This window comes from Seriola aureovittata, chromosome 3 (genome assembly GCF_021018895.1).
Source record: "Seriola aureovittata isolate HTS-2021-v1 ecotype China chromosome 3, ASM2101889v1, whole genome shotgun sequence".
NCBI lineage: Eukaryota > Metazoa > Chordata > Actinopteri > Carangiformes > Carangidae > Seriola > Seriola aureovittata.
This window is the reverse complement of record NC_079366.1, coordinates 23779571-23801543: the sequence shown is the minus strand read 5'-3', so window position 1 is coordinate 23801543 and position 21973 is coordinate 23779571. Positions and strand designations below refer to the sequence as shown.

The 21973-nt window shown below is 39.9% G+C and overlaps 1 protein-coding gene across 9 annotated transcripts in view; it reads right to left on the bottom strand.

Moving 5' to 3' along the window:
• Positions 1-21973, bottom strand: part of fat1a (FAT atypical cadherin 1a) — a 74411-nt gene that overhangs the window by 42897 nt on the left and 9541 nt on the right. For all 9 annotated transcript variants that reach the window (XR_008827203.1, XR_008827204.1, XM_056372554.1 and 6 more), the window contains exons 3-4: positions 13121-13435; positions 1708-1769 (exon numbers count right to left, since the gene is read on the bottom strand). Coding sequence is in view for 7 of the 9 variants with exons in the window: in XM_056372554.1 (XP_056228529.1) it covers positions 1708-1769; positions 13121-13435 (377 nt within the window). In the remaining 2 variants the exon portion in view is untranslated. The remainder of the gene's footprint in view (positions 1-1707; positions 1770-13120; positions 13436-21973) is intronic.

Below are 21973 nucleotides of genomic sequence, written 5' to 3'. Positions count from 1 at the left end.
GCCCCACATGTTTCATTTCTTCTTCTACAACAAGCTAGTACAAAAACTTCAACACTAGCTAAGACTTCAATTTGACTTGCTCTGCCAGCAACCGGTGCACACACGAAGGCATGTGCACACACATGTATTCTCCTGAGTCATGATTAACCCTTAATCAACTGCTTTAAAGATACACTGAGGTGTGTGTGTGAGTGAATGGAGAGGGGGTGGGGGGCTATTCTATGAGTGTATAGTCAATAAATTTCTTCCTGCTGGATTCCCAATAACCAGTGACCAACACACAAAAACTTCTTAAGTTGCCATGGTTACACATCTCTTCTCAGGCTGTGTTCACTCAGCCACTTTCTACCTATTTAGGTCAAATGTTACTTGCTTTAAAATTATCCACCCAACTCATATTCTCAAATAAGAATGTGCAAGAGAAACTTTTAATTAGTTATTTTCCTGGAAAATTGCAGTTCTTTGTGCACTGGAATTACAGTATCTGATTAGTTATTGTAAGCTTTAGTAATAAACATTACAAAGAAAAGCGAGAATATTAGCATGAAGAGAATAGGGGTGTTGAATCTGGCGTAGCATTAAAGTGTGAGCGTTTGAGCCGAGTGTTTAATGTGGTTATTAAATGTCTGTCTGGAGGCGTTTTGTCAAATGAGACAAATGAACAACATTCATGAACTCAGCTTAGGCGGGAATTTGCTTTCTTCTTCTTCTTCTTTTTTTTTTTTTTTTTTTTTTGAAAGACAAAGACTTTGCATCGGACACTAATTCCAACCTCGTAATTCAACAGCTTTCAACCACATGTTGGAAGCAGCAATTCTATGTCTACAGCAAAGCCCTAAACGGAACAGCTTTGGGTTTGCATGGAACCCCTTTTTCTGACCCCTAACAGTCTTCACTAATTCAAAAGGCAAAGAGCTAAAGATTCAATTGTTCAAATTTGTTTTTTCAGTATCATTTATCAGCTAAAAGTTACCCTCCAAGAGCAGTGTTGCCTTATTCCCCACGTTAGTCCCTATCATTTACTCTCAGTCCTCTAATGAAATTAGCACAGTGCAATGTACAATCAGAGTATGAAATACAACACTGCTCTGGCACCAGATGCACAAGCATTAACCATCACCCAGTGATCACTGAATTGTGTAACTTCTAACAATAATTAAAAGGCGTCCAATCTGCTCCCTGTCAGCACCGGAAACACAATTAAAACGCCTATTATCAGGCTAGAGTTCTGTGGTGAGAGAGAGGGGGAGGGAAGCATCAGGAGAGATCAGAGCTGAGCTCAATTAAAACCCGCAAGTTTAGACATTGGCCTGTTGGTTTGACAGCAGTTTCCTGTCCTAGCTTGCTCCATCCACAAGACGGAACAGTGGAAAAGAACAAAGGAACAGTCACCGGGATCTCCCACTCACCTCCCACCTCTGCCTCCTACCCCATGCGGAAATCAGTACAAGGAGAAATTATTCCGAAAAAGGATGCTTCTTGCATATACAAGAAGACTTGTTTCTTCTTGGCAACACGTGGCACTCAGCCAAAGTCGGCTGAAAAACTTAAGTTGAAAAAACTTAAGTCTCCTTTTTGAACTGTCGAACTAAACAAGTTGACCTTGAAGGTTTCAGATTATCATTTTCACATGAATAAAGGCTCACATTGACCAGTCTCCATTTTTTTTTCTTTAGAGTTGAAAATCTGCATTAATATAGAGCTCACCTCAAGAATGTGTTCGTCCTGCTGCTCTCTGTCCAGTTTCCTTGAAGTAGTTGTAACCAGACCTGTTGAAGACAAACAATAATAATAAAATTAACAGATATAGTATTAATTATAAAAAGCAACAACCAACAGCAACAACCATTTCTTTGTTTTATATCAGCAATCATAAAACCAAAAAACGCTATCCCTGAAAATGCTGTATCAGTGCCAAAAATATAAACAGGCCAGGTCGAAATATAGGTATATTCTGACAATGCTTATCAGAAATGTTTATTTATTTTTTATCGTGGCGTCGTGTAGCGTAGTGGTTTGAGCAGGCGCCCCATGTGTAGAGGCTACAGTCCTCGCTGCAGTTGGCCCCGGTTCGAATCCCGCATCGGATGGCCTTTTGCTGCATGTCATTCCCCCTCTCTCTGCCTCCCTGTTTTCCTGTCACTCTCCACTCCACTGTGCTGTCCATTAAAGGCATAAAAGCCCAAAAAAATATACTTTAAAAAAGAAATGTTTATTTATGTAGTGTTATCTTAAACAGATTTTTAAAAGTCTCAAATGTTGATATCAGTACCGGCCTCAGAAACCTTGTATTGTTGAGCTACGTGCTGGACAAACTAAATCACACGCTTTTGTTGTCTCCTTTTCTTTAATTAAAAAAACAAAAAAAAACAAAGCAACACTTTCAACAAATACTGGCTGAGTGCAAAAGGCCAGAGACAATATGTGATTAATAAAAAAAAACAATCCTCCCACTCACTGTTAGGTGACATTAACTGAACCCTGCTGGTTATCTCATCAGTCACCCATGAGTTAAGAGTCTCCATGTGGAGAAGCGCTCTCCCTGTAGGTCTTCCCTGCTTTTTGCTTTTGGTCAATCCAGTTGCCAGACAGACCACCACACTGCCTTACATATGTGAAATATCACAAAGGTCTGCAAATCGAGACCAAACAGCAGCATAGCCTTGACACCCTGCTTTTAGTTCTTCCACAAGCTGAGTAAATAAACAGCTGGTCAGATGTTGCCCCAAGTCCTGAGCACTTTTTTGAAACAGAGAGAAGAAAGATCCTGCTGCTAGCTGAAGTATTTCAAGGATCTTTTTGAACTCCATCATTCATTTAAAGTAGGAGGATTGGTGTTGTGTGATATCAGTCACACAGAGGGGACTTTGTCGAGCCAGGCTTTGAAAAAAAAAATAAATAAAACAAGCCTGAGTTCCTAGCTAATTCCATTTTGAATCAAATTCACAAACAAGGGAAGAAAAGAGAAGAAAATGAAGGAAGCACACTGTAATTACAACTCTGCAGAGACACCGAGTGTAGACGAGCCAGCTTCAACCGCACCAGAGCTGTCTGCTTGCCACACTGCTCCTGATTAGCATAAAGCAAAGGATTTCCGAAACCCAAACCCATCAATGGCACATACGCTTGCAACAAGAATAGCAGGCCACAACTTACAGGTCCTAAAATAGCCCTCCCTCAGCACTGCAACTGAGGCATATGAGCGAGGTGCTCAAATGCCCCCCCCGTCTTTTTTTTTTTATATCATCTCCTTCTTGGGCTTTATTTAATCTTCACAGTGAGCTGTGAAGATAAAGGTCTACTGATATTTCATAAGGAAGAATAAAGAGCACCAAACGTTTCCCGTCTGCGTAGCCCCTGTTTTTGCTCTGATTACCGAACATAGTCACATACTGCTGGGCAACAAATTAAATATTAATTTAAAATAGCCCACTGAAAATATGAATGACAAACCTGAATTAACACAACGTGAACCCCTCTTTCCCAGTACTGTTACATACACCTCCTCACTTTGCTGAAAAAGGGATCTCAACACTGGCAACACGAGTTAAACTTAGTAAATTAATATGACCTGCAGGAATCCTTCTTTGCCATGTTGCATGACATCTGGTAAAAAGTTAGCAAAAGATCAGTGTGGGTTACATGAAGTGAGCGAGCTGCAGAATATTACCATCAAAGCTAATAGTTCTGCTGTGTCACATCAAAACAGGCCGCGCTGACTAATTATTCATGTGCTTTAGCAAGGCTGGAGCTGATGGATGATAATGTTTTTTAAGCTCCCCTGTGTGCCATGTTAGGTAACTCTTCTCTCTGTACATGTATTATGGAGCAGAATACAGATGACAACATTAATCACACCGAGTCGAGGCCTCTGATTTATAATTCCTCTGCAAATCAGCTGCCTAATCAAAGCTTGGCTAAGTATCACAACACATGCAGTGCGTTCAGTGTAAACAGTAAAATCTAATGGCAACAGATAGAACATTGGGAAAACGAACAAAATCACAAAACGACTGGCCTTTATCCCGAGCCCACTCTAGAGAAAAGAAATTTCATTTTAGTTCTGCCTTGTAGGAAAGTCCCTTTTCACAAACATAATTTACACCTTGATGCTGCAACAGTGGCTACACAGGAAGATGAGTTAATGACTGACAGAACATTACTGTTTGCCTTTTGCTTCTGGGTACACACACTTGTTCAATAATCATATTTTGGTTCAGGTGTAATCTCTCTCTAGTTTTCTCTCTCTCTCCATTTCTCCACTTGACACACAAATTAGCACTGCCACCTCCAGTCATAAATAGGGATGGGAATTGCGTTTAGAAAATGAGCTAGCTATAGCCATAACTGAAAAGTTATTTGGTCCTTATTTCATTATGGTTACCTGCTGAAGTAAAAATGGTGACAGCTAAATCTCTCAGGAAACCCTCCAGGAGAGAGCACGCTCAGATTTCAGGAACTAATACTCTGCTGAAATGTCATTGTCCCGAGCGACACAATGAGGAAGGTGTTTGGTGAGGACTGCTTCAAGATACAGTTGTGCCGTTGGCGACAGCGGGGTGCCAACCTTCTCACAGGAGGGCGGCAAAGACCCCTGCCCACATGTGTACTCTGAATACACATCTCAAATGCAGCAGAAAACCCTACCATATAATGTGCAACCGCTTCTAATCCTTCAGTTTGACATAAGGTGTGTTCCATAGGTGGACCGAGGGCTGTAACTAATCATTCTCAATTAATCTTGACATTGAAGAAATTAAAATAGTCCATCATCGTTTCCTAAAACATGGTGTGATGTGTTCAAATCCAATTTAAATTCCAAAACCCAGATGACAAAGAGAAGCAGCACATCTTCAAATGGGAGAAGTTGGTACTGGGTATGTTTTGCATTTATCTCTGACAAAATTACTTTAAAAAATGTATCAACTGTCAAAACGCTTTGCGATCAAACAGATCGATTCAATCACTTATTTTTTCAGTTCTATAATTGTCAGCTAGGCAGTTTTGGGGCATGGCCTCATGGGGAAATAGTTTGAACCACAAGCTCAGTTTCAGTGCTCTCACATTTTTAAAGTTTAAGTATTTTAGAATTTTGATGGAGCACGAAACCTCAAGATTGAGAGATGTCTGAGATGAGAATCAAACATCTGTAAAAGCAACAAAAAAAAAAAAAAAGTGTTGCATCTGCATCTGTGGATGATTAAAAGTTATTTTGATACATGTGGTGTGAATGTTGTGGATTAAACTGCTTTTGTTTGCTTCTGTTCCATTTCTGTCCGTCGCGCTGCCAGCTCGCTGCCAGTTCGCTGCCAGATCTCTAACCACGGGACTTGCCTCCCACCCTAATGTCCAAGTGCTGATATTATTTGCGAACGAAGCAACTTGCAAAAAATAGAATCCATTTAAACTCATCCTGCAATGCCACATGCTCACCAGGAACAATCCTTTTATGCAAGACGTTGCTGGCATTAGTGTTCCAGTCAATGAAGGTGCATATTCTGCCATCGCTACCTAAAGGTTAAGGAACTGTAAAATGATTGGTTGGTAAGCCAGAGCTCACCAAAGAAGTCTGCACTTCCAAACCGCAGTTTTCTTCACAACACACACATACACACACATATATATATATATATATATATATATATATATATATATATATATATATATACATATGTATATATATATATATATACATATGTATATATACACACACATACACACACACACACACACACACACACACACACACACAAAAGCCATCCTCAGGCGTGGGCTGAGCTGGGCCGACAGTAATTATAGCCATGCTGTTTTGAGAGGGGGAGAAAAACAACAGCAAAGCAGCAGTGGCACTCTCAACCATGTCCTTGAGTGCTACAACCACTGCTCCAAAATGGAGGCCTGGAGGGAGTTGAGGAGTCCAGGACATTGTTGGGCTTGTTCATACCCAGGCATTAATGCTGTGATTAGCAGTCTTGAGAGGTGCACGCATATTTCTGTGACACCCATTCAGCTGTGACTCCCGACAATCGGGTTATGTGCTGGGTGTCTGTAGTGTTTTGGACTTGCTGTGTAAATTTAAAATCTTTGAGATCTAAAAGTAAGTGATGAGAATTCATTATTTCAACACCTGTTGTTTCTGCACATTTTCAACCCGAAGAAACTGCAGCGATATTCTCGGGTTCATTATGATTCAAGTGTCGGCCAATTGAGCCTAAAACAACATTGTGAAAAGTGTCTGTTTTTACACCATTGATACTGTCAACCCACGGCACACCAAAATCCAAAAGGATTGTGTGAGTTAAAGAAGGGATCGGTGCGTCAAAGTAGGAGCTGTTTGTCCCGTCCTTTGTAAAATGCTGCTGAACAGGAGCTACTGACCGTTCTCTTTTACTAAGAGGGAAAGCGGCGTCTGGCAGGCCATTTAAAAGTCTAGTCCAACGAGTAGCCTGTGCTGTCATCCACAAACACGTAGAATTTGACAAATGCAACAAAGAGAGGCCACATTAGCTAAGGCAAACACATTCGTATATACTTTGCAAAAATGAGTAAAAAGGCATGGGGGGGCATTGTTTACACTAGGATTGAGATATCTCAGCACCTCACAGCTGCAAGGCTTATTTGTAATCTGAAAAGGCAAACATGTCATGGAAGAGTTGGGGCTATAGGGGATTCCGGTTCCCTAGTGCTTGTGAAAGTGAATGTTATGCGGTGTTGTGTAAATGGATGGGATGTTTGGAAGCTGAGGCACCACAGTGCTTACTGGTAGCTTTGACCTCTGTAAATTGTGTTAAGTACACATAGAATCTGGGAGGTATTTAAGACATGGCATTACAGAAATATCATGAATGTCGATGTTGCTGGTGGATGATTTGGTCCTCTAACATACTGATTGGCGTGTACATTCGAAGGCGGTGAAGGAGTCTGATTGAATGATTTTCTGGTTGTCCTTAGAGAATTTCGTGGATTTCACACGGATCATTTGGCATCTATGAAATTCACAGACATGTAAAGTCAGCTAAGTCCCATTGCTGTGCCTCGTCTTAAGAATAAATCTGAGAGTCCAATTAGACTGTTCACCCTCTGCCAATGAGTGAAGAATGATGAGAGCCGAAAAGGCAGATGCCAACTGATTAAGTCCTTTAGCAAATGCTTTTTTGACAGACTTAGTGGATAGGGATTTTATCTGTTAAAAGGCCCGCATGGTGACACCAGCATTTAAAACAGTGGATACATTTTATGGCAAAATCAATTTATTCCGATCGCTGCGACTGGTGGACCTGTTGAGACACTCATTGCTAAATAAAATGATGTGCAACCCCAAGACTAAAATGTCAGGAGGGAGTAAATGGCAAAGTAGAGAAAATAGAGAGTTTGGAGCTGTTGTGACCAACTAACTGTAGCGTGTTACTACCTGGCTAGCGTGTTAGCAGCTACTGCAGTTCATCAACCAGCCCTGGGCATAATAACGAGACACATGGATGAATTTCACTGCACCTTGCTTATTGTATATCGGCATTTGACAAATAAAACTTTGAAACTTGAAACATATAAAAACTACATATTATAACTGAGAAGTATTGCTCCCTTCAAATTGTAGCTTTGTACTGTTCATTTTGACAAGGCCCTTTCACACCTTCCACATCAAAAGTGCTTGCTTGTATGGTTGAGTACGAGCGAACGCCCTAATCGCATTTTGATGTGCACCAACAGGCACGACCTGGTCCATTAAACAGAGGTGTCTCAGAGCACTTCCACATTAACCCTTGAGAAGGAACATTTAAAGTGATAAGGCATTCAAACTAAAAACCCTGCAACGTTGCATGCTGGAACTTCACCGTGTAGTGACAGTAAGTGTTTAATCTGTTCAGCTGTCTGGCTGCATGTTAGCTTTGGTATACCTCACTCAACCTCCTTTTTACAGTGACAGTGAGGCCAGCCATCACAGTTTCTGTAAACACCACCTTTCAAAATTTGACCAGAAAAATCAACAAGTCAAAAGCCTAATTAAAATGTGTCGCTTGATCTGTGTGGATGATACGGATGGTTGTCATGGTTACTATGCTCAATTTTACACAGAATGACCATACTGTGCTTATTACTTTTTCTTGCTTTTAAGCCATGCGGTTGGCCACCTGACACATAATGGTCTGGCATTGGCACATTCATTTGTCCAGCTTCACTTTGCACTGAATAAATCAAACTTGGTGTTTTGTAAATTTTCTTCAATCTAATGTTCATAGAAAGCAGTCGTGAGTCGATGAAAACTTCGTAAACCCGCAAAGCCAAGATATGGCAAGACATGGCTTTCTTTGCTCTTTGAAAAGAGAACGAATGCCACATGTTTAAAAAGATATCCTGCCACTAAGGCACCAGGCTGAATTACTTTCACATAGATACTGCGCTCAAACTGATTCTTAGCCAACCTGGCCACCATGGCCACTCTTTTTCATTTTAAGGGGGTAATAAGCAGTTTTTCATTTCCGTATTTTCTTCTCTCAATCTATTTTGAGAGCTGCAACAATTGTTTGACCCCAAATCACAGGAAACATCAGGAAGTTGTTGGAAGTATCCATTTCCTATCTCACTTCCCCTGATAGTCGTTGGGGCTTTTGTAAACCACTGATAACACCAGTGTGTGTGTTTTCACTTCCAAACAGAGAAAGCGTTACTTAAAGTTGATATGAGCACCACGAAAAGCTGATGATTCTCAGCTGCAAAGTCGAGTGGCTGTTTTCCCTTACCTTTTCATTCAACCCTTGGGAATGATAAATGCACATGAAAACTCTCGAAGGTATCCAGGCTCGCCAAAGCATTAGCCATAGCATTCCTTTTCAATTGATGACAATGACTTTCTCTCCTTTTCAACTGATGACAATGACTTTTTCTTCAGGCGAAGAAGAAGGACGGGCTAAGATTGTTCAATACACTGTTAGAATTCACTTGGGTGTATCTTTCTTCATTTGGGTTTAACCACTGGAATGAAAGCTGCCATTAAGGGGCAAACACAATCAGGTATAGACAGCCATATCCTATTAAAGGCATGTTCTTGTCAGCTGTAACTGCACCATTGTCTGGTGACGAATACAGATCGGCGCCGTTATTATAGGGTGGAGTTTTCAACAGGCTTGAGGCGCTCCAAGTAGAAATCTCATGTGTCAGGTCAACATGGGACTAATGATGATTCACTCTAAAAAGTCAACGGGCAACACCGGGTCAATTAGAGAAGCTTTACAAAGCACTAATATTACACATAAAGAGGTAGAATAGGTACAGCAGGAAGTATAATAATGAGCATTCGGCAAGATAAGATTGCTATCATAGTGATCTTTGCTCCAACTCTCTCTCCTTGGCTAAGATATGAACAACTTCCTCTATGTGTGTGTGTGTTCTGACTGCATGTTCTGCTTGGTTGCCCTTCCCTAACACTTGCATGTTCTGGCATAAGAGTGCTGTTCAAAGTCCACTAAGTCATAGCACAGTTGAAGCATTTCAGAGAAGAGTGAGAGAGTGAGAGAGTGAGAGAGAGAGAGAGAGAGAGAGAGAGAGAGAGAGAGAGAGAGAGAGAGAGAGAGAGAGAGAGAGAGAGAGAGAGTGATTCACTGGGTAATGAACACAGCTCACTCTCCCACAGAAAAGGTGGGCAACTCATGTCAACAACCTCAGATGAACTAGCTCCGAGTGCTGACAACTCCTTTATAAAGAGAAAATAAAACTAGACAGCTTGTGGGCTGGCTGTCTCAAGAGCTGTGTGTGTGTGGACAAACCATGCTTTTTCTAAATTTACACCTAAGTAATAAACAACCTTCGGCTACTCCACAATACAACCGAGGGACATTTTACACAGTACAGCACATACAGTAATTTATCTGTCTCATATCCTACTGTGAGCTGGTGGCAACCAGCGTACGAGTCTTTATCCAGTAAATGTAATTCTCCTTAGCCGCCAAATGAAGGCGCATGAAAGAGCCTGAAACAACTGTGGTCACGTCTGTGGGTGGGATGAGATCTGTGCCACCAGACAAACTGAGCACTGGTTCATCTCTCAAAAATGTCAGACCTGAGCAGCATTATTCAAATTCACTGATCTCATACTGATTTACAAGACATAATTCACATCCAGCTGACTGGCACAATTTTCACCCCACATGGCTCTGCCTCATTTTTTTCCTCTCTCTTTCTCAATCCCTTCCAAAACGAGGCTGTATCAAGCCATTACATTCTGAGGTCTCAAGACACTGGGATTGCTATAGTGTCTGCTAGAGAGAAGAGCTGGCCTTGCACTTTAATGACAAACTAAAGTCAGAACAGTCAAAACAGCAGGACTTGTTTACTTGGCAGAAATAAAGTAGGCCTAAGCCTTTCATCCTGGGCTTTAGTGAGCCTCTGTGGGTCTGTGCGGAAAAAAGGGCAACCAACACCACCCAAGGCGTCAAGCAAAGCCTTCATATGTGTTTGAAGCTTGACAGGTTACTTGAAAAGCAGCACAAGGCCATAACCCATGATAGAAGGCTAGCTAGTTAGCTTGGAACACATGCCTATGAAGTTCCAAAACCCACACACAAAACACAGGCCTTAACGTCTTTTCCCTTTTCCCACCCCTTCGCAGAGCTTTGTAGATATGCCAAAACACGGCCTATGCTTCCAATGCAATTTTAGAGCATATAATTACAGAGACTTGCATGTTGTAAATTTAAACATTTTCAAAAACCTGTAATATGCGGGCAAATGTCATATTGAGTTGATAATGTGGATAGATATCAGGCCTGTTTTGACCTTGTTAAATACCACAGATTTACATAAATAAAATTCATTTGTAATCACTCTCAATTCTGTCAAAAAAAACTGTCTAATTATGAATGTTGCTGCCGTTTTAAGTGGCCCTCTTCGAAAATCACAGATTTCTCTTTCAGTCAGCTAAATTTGGCTCGCTGTTTTCTCTCCCCACCTACCTCTCTACCTCCACTCGCTTCCATAAACTTCAAAAACAAAGAAGGAAGAAAAAAAAAACTCGAGCATCAGAGCAGTGATTTAATGAAGTTTTCATTGTCCAAACCACTCTTTGTTGAACCTGACGCGAGGGGCTCTGGTGTCCCACTAATAAAAGTTTTAACATGCTTTGCTATGCATGAATGGATCTTATCCTCATGCTTCAGTGTCCTCTGTACAAGGTTTTTTTTCCCAGAGTGCTCTTCTGACATGTATGAAAAAAAAACATGTTAAGATACAGCCAATTCTCCTGTTAAGAGTTTCTGCCCACAGTGGACTTGGCCATAAGCTTCATATATGATCTATAATCCTCGGAGTAGGAAATATTTACTTCAGATACATGGGGTAAGAAGACTTTTTTTTAAAAAGCTGAATAAGTGATGTAGTGTAACTTTACCGTGGACATTTATGATGGAATATAAAAGAATTCATCAAAATAGAAGGCTGACCTTTTGTGGGAAAAGAGATAAATATACGGTCTCGTAGCAAAATGAAATACTGAAACACGAGGACATTCAGTTTAAGAGCAGCTGCTCCAGTGTAAACATTCATTTCCAGCTCTGTTCCCATATTATCTCAGGTTACTTGCTCACACAAAGGCAAAGAAACAAGAATATATGTTGAAGACACAAGATATTTTTTTCTCCACAGCTTAGGATCAGTCTATGCCATTAAAACAGCATCAAGTGTGACTGCTCTGTTGGAAGATACATATTCCTTCAGTTTCCACTTTCCTTCTTCAGCATCCCAGACTTGTTATCAGCAGGCATAAGCTGATCTTGTCATGCCTGCAGACAAAACACCAACCTTATGTGTCCGCATACCTAAGGTTTCCCTTTTTCCTTTATCATTCATTTTTCTTTCTTCCCCTGACCATTGGGGAGAGCCCAGAATTACATGAAGGCTTGTTTGGGAGGCACGCTCCATGATGAATCCTTATTTGGTCAGAAAATTCACATTGCCACTCCCAACAAAAATAACTCCAGTTTGTTGATGTGACTACCTTGGGAAACGGGACCACACACGTCACAGAGGACAAATTGGAGCAACTGCTTCACTACCCTTTCCTCATTGCAGTTTAATGAGCACTTGCATTCAAAGCAATAAGAGACATGTGTGTAAGCTAGGTGAGAAAGAAAAACAATTTGAGTAATTGGAATTTCAAGAGGCAGATACAGAGTTTAAGGATCTCATTTTGCTCCTGTGATATATGTTTGTCAAGTCATTTAAATTCACACTGACTCCTGTCCTTGGTTTCTTTTATGTTTTGATGATGAAACATCATTGAAGTGCAGTCAACAGCTCAAACGTAGAGCAAATTCTTCAGCACAATCACAGTTGAATCCTGAGTCCAGAACTTGACGAGAATAAATCTGTAAATTTACAAACTACCTCTGTCTGTACTTGGAGCTTCACTTCGCATTACAAGTATTTTTTTCTGCTATTTAACTAAACATAGCCTGCTCCAGCAACTTTAAAAGAACCCAATGAAATATTAATCATCACACCATTTCCAGAGTACGCATATGAGAGCACACTTTAGAGTGTTTGAGTGGAAAAACCCCTGTAGGCTCAACCCACTCCTGTCCTGGGTTAAAATATTATGTTCACACTGCTCTTCCTTTTCACAAGAAAGGAAACAGGAACCTCGCAGAAGCCCACCACTTCGTCATCCATACACAACAGAATATAAACCTAGCCCAGGGTCTCAAGGATAATGTAATATGTAGAACAATCTTTTTTTGCCACATTTATGACCTTTAAAGTAGTTGATGTCTTCAGATAAGGAAGATATATGAGGAATTTCAGGCTAAATTTGTTTATCATTTCTAGCCATGAATCAGTCAGGATATCTTTACTGATCCCTGGTTGTTGATGTAAATCTTATGATTTTCCCTTCCGTGGAAATCATGAGATGTGACCATCGTGATATAGGACAGTATAATAAGCTTTTATTGTTAATATTTACTCATTTGGACTTGGTAAGATAAACTGTATAGTCTCAAGCCAGCAGCCATATTTAAGGTTGTCCTTTGTCCTGCAATATAAGATCAAGACTCAGAGCAGAGACTTCCTGCTCTGAAGAGGCAATTTACAGTGACATGAACTGCAGTCGCAGTTACAGCAATCTTACCTGTCTTGGTGTTAATGGCAAAGAAACCCTGGGGGTTGCCGCTTGTGATCTTGTAGGTGAGTTTATCACTGCCCTTGTCATCTGGATCGACAGCGTTTATCTTGATGATTGACACATCTCTAGGGGAGTTCTCCATAACAGAGGGGTAGTAGACAGGCTCTGAGGTTTGCGGCGCGTTGTCGTTGACGTCCTGCACTTGGATGTAGACCTCGACGAAGGCAGAGAGGGGCACCACGCCGCGATCCATGGCGTAGACTGTGAGCCAATAGTGAGGTGTTGTCTCATGATCGAGCAGTTCCTGTGTTCGAATAACACCTAAGAGATGAGAAAGACATAAAGATACTCTTAAGTCTGCATCACGTCAGGGAACATTTAATGTGTAATGAGTCTCACATTACTACCTGCAGTATCAATGATCTCTGAAATCACTTTCTGACCATGAAGAGAACAGAAGCTTATGTAAAAGGAGATGTAGGGATTGGTTTGAAGGCTTGTCCACTGAAACATGTAAAGGTGGTATACCGACACCAGCACTCTCCTGTTTACATTCACTGGCAGGGAAGTTTTTTTACTGCCATGAGGGGGCTATAGGCCTCAGCTGAGCAAACAAAGAGCTTTCGTAAACATGTGAGTCCTCTGAGTTGACGAAGCTCAATGGAAGAGTGGAGGATGGGTAGATTTAGCAATTTGGAAGAACTAAAGGGGACATATGAAAATATAGGACTGACTGAGAGTGTAGAAAGAGGATAAATAGCATAAACATGTTTCGTTTTGCAGGAATAAATTCTGTCAACAAATTGCGCAGGTCTAAGTTTTGTAACAATAAGGTGCATTTTAATGACACAGAATTGATATGTAATTGGTTTTAACAGCAACACAGTTCTACTGGACATGCAAATTACTTGGCTGGTGACCTGCTTGACTAAAGTAATGCAGCAATTATAGCATCTGTCAACACTAGTTTAGATGTTTAAACGGCTGAGAATGGCTAGCAATGTGAATGCTCTCGCCGGTCTTTCTGAGGAAAAGCTAACAGCAAAGTTCACAAGAGAGAATTTGCTTTAGTGCTTTCCATCTCCCCTCGACCCCACTTACGAGCACTCACCAGGTGCTCAGTTGGTACATTTGGACTGCAGGAGGGGGGATAAGTGTGCATGTTTGCATATGTTCAAGCAGTGGTAGGTATTTCTGTTTGGGGGAAGAGGATCTGTATGCATTCCTACTGGTTAGTTTGCTTGGAAATGCGTTTATATGCAAGATAATAACTGAGTTATAACCATACTGAGGTGATAGCGTAATTACTGCTGTTGTCATTTAACATTTGACCAGTTTACCTTAGATTTGAAGTAAGCATAACCTCGTTGATAGATCTAAACAGGCCTCACCCTGTTTCTATAAACAAACTATTGTCCATCACACAAAAGCATCAAGTGGAGAAACTAGTTTATTCAAAGTGATGTGAAGTAATGTAGCAGTTATCTTGATTGGTTACTTACTCAAATAAGTTTTTAGTGTCAATATAAACAAATTGAATGATGCTGAACAGATGGACGCACTGTACTATTCTTTTGTTCCTTCAGTGAATTAAATATGCTGGAAGAAGAGTCAGGATAAAACAAAAGGCAAGGTCTTCAGAGGTCAAAAGTACTGCAAAAAAAACAAACAAGGAGGAGCTGATGATAATGGAGCAACAGTATGTTATTTAGATAACTTGCACATGTGATGTCCCATTATTTCATCAAGCATAAAATATGAGGCTGCGGAGGGAAACAAAAACACCCGACAACTTCCAGACAATGGAAACATTGACAACCTTTATAATGGCGGCCATTCTCATGTCTGTGTTATTTGCGATAGCTGTATAACTTTGATATCTGCAATGGAAATTTATAGCTACAACTGTACCGTTATCTGAAACCAATAAAAGTGAATCACAGTATAAGCACACCTGTATCATCACCGGGTATGGGTGTTGTCCATTTCCTACAATGACTCTGAATCTGTGGCTCAATTCCAGTCACTGCTGGCCCAGATAAGGAGCCGCCACAAAACCCTACACACAAGGACGAATTTCAAAGGTTCCAAGTGTTTACATAGACATATCTCTTTGCTGGTGCTGTCTTTGTTCACGAGCTGTAACTTGATGAATTGCAATGATGGAGTGTAACTGAGAACAGCCAGACCTCTTGCCTTTGGTAATGAAAGATTTCTCCGAAAAAGAGATAGATAACATGCCAAATGACTTGTCACAAAAATCTCACATTTTACACAGGAGGGGAGATTGGGGGGTTCAGCTAATTTATTCTCTTGCCCCGCTTTAGTTTAGCGTCCCTGCGTTTTCAGCCCTGGGATTCTCTCTTGTCATTAGTCATCATTACAGCTCTCTCAACTTATCTTGAGGCATGTAATAAGAAGGGTAGTCAGGCAAGGGAAAATAGGTAGCTCCCTGATGATCCCTAAAGCCAGGAGTCCCATGGCAAAAACAACATTGGCCAAATATATCAAGAATGCAAATGAGATGACTCTGTTTAAGCAAACTAATGAGAGAGAAACACAACCAAACATTGGGAGACGTCAGAAAATAAGATTATCAGATATAAGAGTTTAGAAATTAAATAACACGGTAATGACTAATTTGTGACAACACTGAAGCTGAAAACTTGCAGCAGATAATAAAGATCGCTACTTGAAGAAAACATGTGCAGGAAATTGCAAATATTAAACCCAGATAAGAAATGCAAATCATTTTGTGAGGTATATAGAGCAGAAACACTTAAGTGTATGGGAATAAATGTTTTAGACCCCAAAAGTGGAGAAGGGGATGTCACATAGTGAATGTTTAAGATGAACCAGAAGGTGAAAATGGTCAGATAGTGGTGCAAGTTGGTGTTAAGAAGAGGAGTTACAGTAAATAAGAAGTGGTCATGCGTGCACATGCACACATGCTAAAAACACAAAGTACAAGAGAAAAGAAGGGGCGAACGAGAAGGTAAGAGAAGTTTTTAAGTTTCCAAGGAGATGCCCGTGCTTAAATGCTCATCTGTTTGACTGGCAGACACAAGCATAGCTGAACAATTCAACTTTCACCAGGGTCTTACTTTTTGCTCACAGTTCTTCACATTGTATCTATCAGCATAGACGATATATCTTCACATATAGAAGTTACAAAAGTTGAAAACATGAATACAACTGCAGCTCCAAGAGGGAAGTTATCCATATTTTTGCCTTTTCAAACTAAAAGTCAATGCCAACTTGCACACTAGTGAGTTTTTGTTCATATTTATCTCTGAAAAGACACAAAAACAGACCAACTTGACCTTAAAGCACATAAAATGAAAAGGTATCTGCCCTGGCCCTTGGGTGAATAGTTTCTAACAAAGCACATGAAAGATGAATCTGAAGAATTTACTTGCCACACCCATCCCATATACCTAGCCTACCCAGTAAGGCAGAAGCAAAACTTGCCCTAAGGCCACAAGAAAAAAAAAAAAAACAGACTGTGCAACTGCCTCTGCCAGATTTGCTTTCCGCTTTTTTTCCCTGCTCTTTTCTTTCCCTCTGGCTTTGTTCTTCAAAGATACTTGAGCACAGTGGCAGCGAGGTGGAATCTTCAGACAGCCAATGGATTTTGAGCTATCAAGACCAGCAGGTATTTTACATATAAGTGTACTTAAATCAACATTCTATACAGACACACAATGAGTTTATTCTACAACAACTTACAGTCACAGTAAAGGCACAGTTTGCTACAGTTTGAAGAGGGTGAAATCTGCTTTGGCAGAACTGTGTGAAACTGTTCACTGCTAGTCACAAGTTGTCCAGTTAAACAAAGTAGCGTGCTAAATATTGTATATGCTATCAAAACAAGATTAAGATCGACAAAATCCAGTTTGTCTTTGCTGATTTTCACATTTCTGACTTGACTCTAGACATTTGACAATCAGCATTCATCATCTACCCAAACATCCTTGTTCATTCTAGAGCTGAAAAGTTGGGGATTTGCTTTGAACTACCTTTGTTAATTCCACTCACCCCTACCCCACATTCCTCAGCCTTCTCAGGCCTCTGGCTCACATGCTTACATAAACTTTCTCAGTGCCCCCCCCCCCCCCCCCCCCCCCCCCCTTCTCTTTCCACAGGCCTGGCAAAATGCTTCAAATTCCACCACCACGTTGTAGGACCTAGTGTAATAGAAACTAAACTAAGCTTTCTGTTACCCAGCAACTTAATATCACATCATCCTTTAATTCCCAGACATCTGTAACGAACATCTATATTTCAACCTTCAAACCTTTTAAAAATGTACAGAATAAAAGTATAGTCCAAGGCAATGAATGATATGTGTATTAAAAGCATTGCCTGAAGCATCAATTTCATCATTTCAGTGCAATATGATGGGGTGGTGATTAGTCAAAGACTCTTTAAACCTTTAGTAACTACAAATATTCTTTTGTTCTTAAATTCAAAAGATACATTTTTCATTTGCACATGAGAACAAAGCATTTGGATCGGGCTGCACCAGCTATTCATAAATCCATTACTAAGTATGTGTGTTATTAGTTGATACTTACTAGTTTTGGATAAGATTAACAAATTCAGGTTGCTCTGTTGAAATTTAAAAAATGTCTTCACTAGTACACTCTTTAGTAACTTACATCAGATGCAAGGATGCATCTGTAGCACCATCCCATCAAAAGCAATCAACTGTATAAACAGGAGGTTACTGTAGCATCACAAGCTAGCATAACTTGCAATCTAAATGTAGATATTTCTTTTATTTTTCCTGCAAAAATGTCTGAGATATGTTTCAGAATCTGTATTATTCATGCAGTTTAGCATGGGGAATGTTTGACTAGGCTAACCTAATGTCATTTAGAAAAACATTATTGGCATAAAGTTTTGTTATTTGAGATATCTTGTGCTATTTTTGTGAAATGTAATCTAAAATCTTGCAAGATTATATCATTATTGAACAGCATATTATCAGATGTCAGGTCAGATGGGTCAACCGTATTGCATTTCTTCCCCCTTCAGTCTAAATGTGTCATCTAATAGCAAGCTAATGTTAGGTTTGATGGCTAATTCAGTTAGCTGCGCAAGCTACACCTGGCAGTATTGGATGTAAATATTTAGTAATACATACAATATTGTTCATCTATTGCTATGAATAGTCTCACAATAAGCACCATCACTTGCTGACTCACATTGCTTCCTGTATCTTGTTTGAAGGGCACACAGGGGTCATATTACATTAGGATAGGTCTCACAGATGATCACAAAGATAATAGTGTCCCCACAAAAACTGTGTCTATATTAGAAAAACCCATGTATTCAATATCCTGAACAAACAATTACAGCCTTTTGAGCCAGTGAGCCATTTCCACTTCATGCATCACTGTGCACGCCATATACAGTCACTACTGGCAGAAAAATGGCTGTCAACTGCTGGCTTAAGGGAAAATGGTACTTAAGACAAGCTCAATCATTTCACCCGCTTAACGATGGAGAACACTGATGCTCTGTACATCAGTGTAATCCTATTGTTTTTTTCATTTGTTTGTTTTGTAGTGGGGTATAAAACCGTTTCACAGCAAGTACTAATAATGAATTCTGAATTTCTTTAACCCTAAAGAAAACATAAAAACAGTTTATTTGTGAGCGAGTAAGCATTGGAAAGAAACTGAAAAATTGCTTTGATGCAGTTGTTACATCTGTGATGTGTGAATGAATAGGGTTTATTTTCCCCGTTTTTTATGAAAAGTTTTGCCTATTAATTCCAGTTGAGATAGCTTTTGGGACTTAGCTGACGATACAAAGCTTCCATTGTTACTGGGAACATTGTTATTTCAGAACCCTTTGAACAGGCCTCAGAGCAATACTCCTTGATTCAATATCACAGTATTATTTAGAAGCAGTTACTGTACCTCCTAGTCTTCCTAATACTCTCTGCCTGTGCCTCTGATAACAATGAGAGAAACACATTCATGTCTATATCTGCACCCCCCCTGAATATTTTATTTACTATTTTATCAACAGTATAGCTCTATATTTACATCTATATCTACACTATTAATCTATATCTCCACTATATATAATAACCTCAGCTGGCTTAAAGAGGATGTAGACTCTCAGCTAACAGCACACAATTTTTCCAGGACAGCATAATGTGAGAAAGCATTCACACTGTCTCTCCCAGATATCACTGCAGTGACCGGGACATGATCCCCTGCTGGCTTCCCACCTGTGCAGCCAGTCATCTCAGTGCATGACTACATAGTCATTGGATTATATTATATTATGATGGCCGTGATGTCACTGACTCCACCTCCTTGAGTTCAAAATACGTTTGTACAATTTTAGGAGATTTGACGAAATTAAATGTAGGCCTACTGACATTTGTCATGGAAGTATTATGGTCTACACATGAAGACACTTATCATATAATCTGCTTGTAATGTTGCTGCTTTTGTTCACAAAAATACCCAAAAAGTATTGTTTAAATAGTAGTGTTATAGTCAGTAGTATGTTTGAATTAATTAATAAAAAAATAGGAACAATTTAAATTGACAGGTGAAAAATGTTAGTATCAGCCAACTTGGCTATAAAATTATGGGTTGACGGACAGGCTAATGTATTTTAGTACCCCACTGCACCTGAGTGTATTTGTGGTCAGGGCTGTCACTTGTCAAATATCACCAGCATGAAATTGGCTATAAATGCTTGAAATAGTCTTGAAATTTGAATAAAAGGATAAAAGCATGTCAGTATCTCTTATATCACTGCCATAATTTAGCAGACAGAGCCCCAGGTGTAGATACTCAGATGTGTCTGTTGGGAAGATGCTAATGTTTCAAAAATATTACAGCTGTTTGTTCTACTAAATGCTATAAACTGCTATTTGAGGAAGAGGCTCTGTTTAGAATCATTAACTTAAATGATAAACTAATAATGGAATAGGTTCTTGATCACTGTATTTGATCAAATCAAATAAGCAGATGTACTTAAAGACTTCTGAATGTTCCGTGGGGCCCACTTTGAAAGACACAGTTTTAAAAACATAAACTCTACAATACTATCCACAGTATCAACATGAATAGAAAGTATAGATCTAATTCATGAGAGTGTTAGCATGACATGAATTAACACACAATGAAGCACGTCCTCTGTACAAGGCAGCCTCGAGTTTTTCTTTAAACAGATTTAATGGACTGAGAGAACAACATACTTTTAACTAGGGAAAGTGTGTTTTTCATTTAGCAACCTACAATCAACTTTGTCCCGCTGCACATTCCTGGTCACGTCTCCACAGTAACAGCACTCAAGCAAAGACTATTTGGAATCATGTGCCACTTTGCAGCCCCATTTCCATCTAAAACATATAGACTGAACACAAATTTAGGGACATAGGGTAAAAGTTTTATTCAGCTTTAGCTTTAGTCAGAGGACTGACCATAAACAAATGAAAACATACGTTATTTCATTAACTGTTAAGAGTCTTTTTACTTTAACAGGAAAATGTGGAAAAAGGAGGGAATGACTGGCGATTTTTTGTGGAAATGAAAAAAAAAGATTTTGCCATTATGCGTCAAACTGTTTCATTTGCTTTCACAAAGAACGCTTTGGAAGCACAGGCTGCAAACAGCTTCAAGTGAAAGGGCAATGCATACATTATCCAACAAGAAAGGGCAATGCATACATTATACAATCAGCATCTGCGTCTCATTTAGACTGAACACATTCTGCTCTGGTCACTTTGTATATTGGATAATTTCAGTCGAGACACAACAAAGCTTTGAACATAGTTGTGTCGAGCTCCATACCATTACCTCTATGGCAATGTAGCTTTGAGTTATTCTTTCCTTCCATGTAGAGATGCACAAATTGATTATCATGTGTTTGGCTCACAGTATATTGGCCCTGATGTACTTATGTAGCAGTGTACCTTTACTCTACCTTTACCTTGAATAAAGCAGAACCGATCATCCCTAACTGCCCCTCGAACTATGCAACAAACTTGCTGTTGAAAAGGCCTCATGTGGAGGTGACTCTTTCCGTTTCTCCTTTGACATTCCAGCGTTCCTGATATCGTCTAGCCGTGCTTTTGATTAACTAAGGCTCCACTTCGTCTCCCTTAGTCATTCCAGACGATAGGACGTGAATAAACGGTTATTCATTGGCAATAAAAACGCCCTCGCCTTTTGTATCTGTTGATTCCGGTGTAAGGTGTGTCATGTTCAACATCAGCCAGGTGTAGCTTGAGGCGTGGAGACTTGATTAGGTTCATCGTGATAAGCATTGTTTTATTGCAGGTCTGTTTCGACTTGCAGTGGAAGCAGTCCTCGCGTGTTCATGTGTTCTTCACCTAAACAACTGTTGGTAGAGTTTATATATCTTTTTTTCTTTTAATTATTTCACTGATCTGACGCTTTATCTGTGCATCATACATCACATATGCCTTTGACTACATTCAATTTGTGGGCTCTGCACAAGGAGTTATAATCCTCACGACTCTCTTCACTACTGACCCACATATGCAGTGCTGTTTTGGATTTAGATTTAGATCAATAAGGAGAACAAGAGAAGTCAAAAAGACAAAATATAATGTGCGACCACTTAATGAGAATATGAATTAGAATAGGGCCAGGAGTTAAATGGAATTTGGCTGTCTTAGTATTGTGTCAAATAAGAGTCATATAAATGTGGGTAATGCCGCAACCATTTTGTTATCTGGAGCATGCAGAGTCGGTGCACTGAAATCCACGCCATCACAAATTTTGACCCTCACAGACATGGGCGAATGGTGCCAAATAACCTTACACGAACCAAAGAAGATCCTCGTAGACTTTGCACACT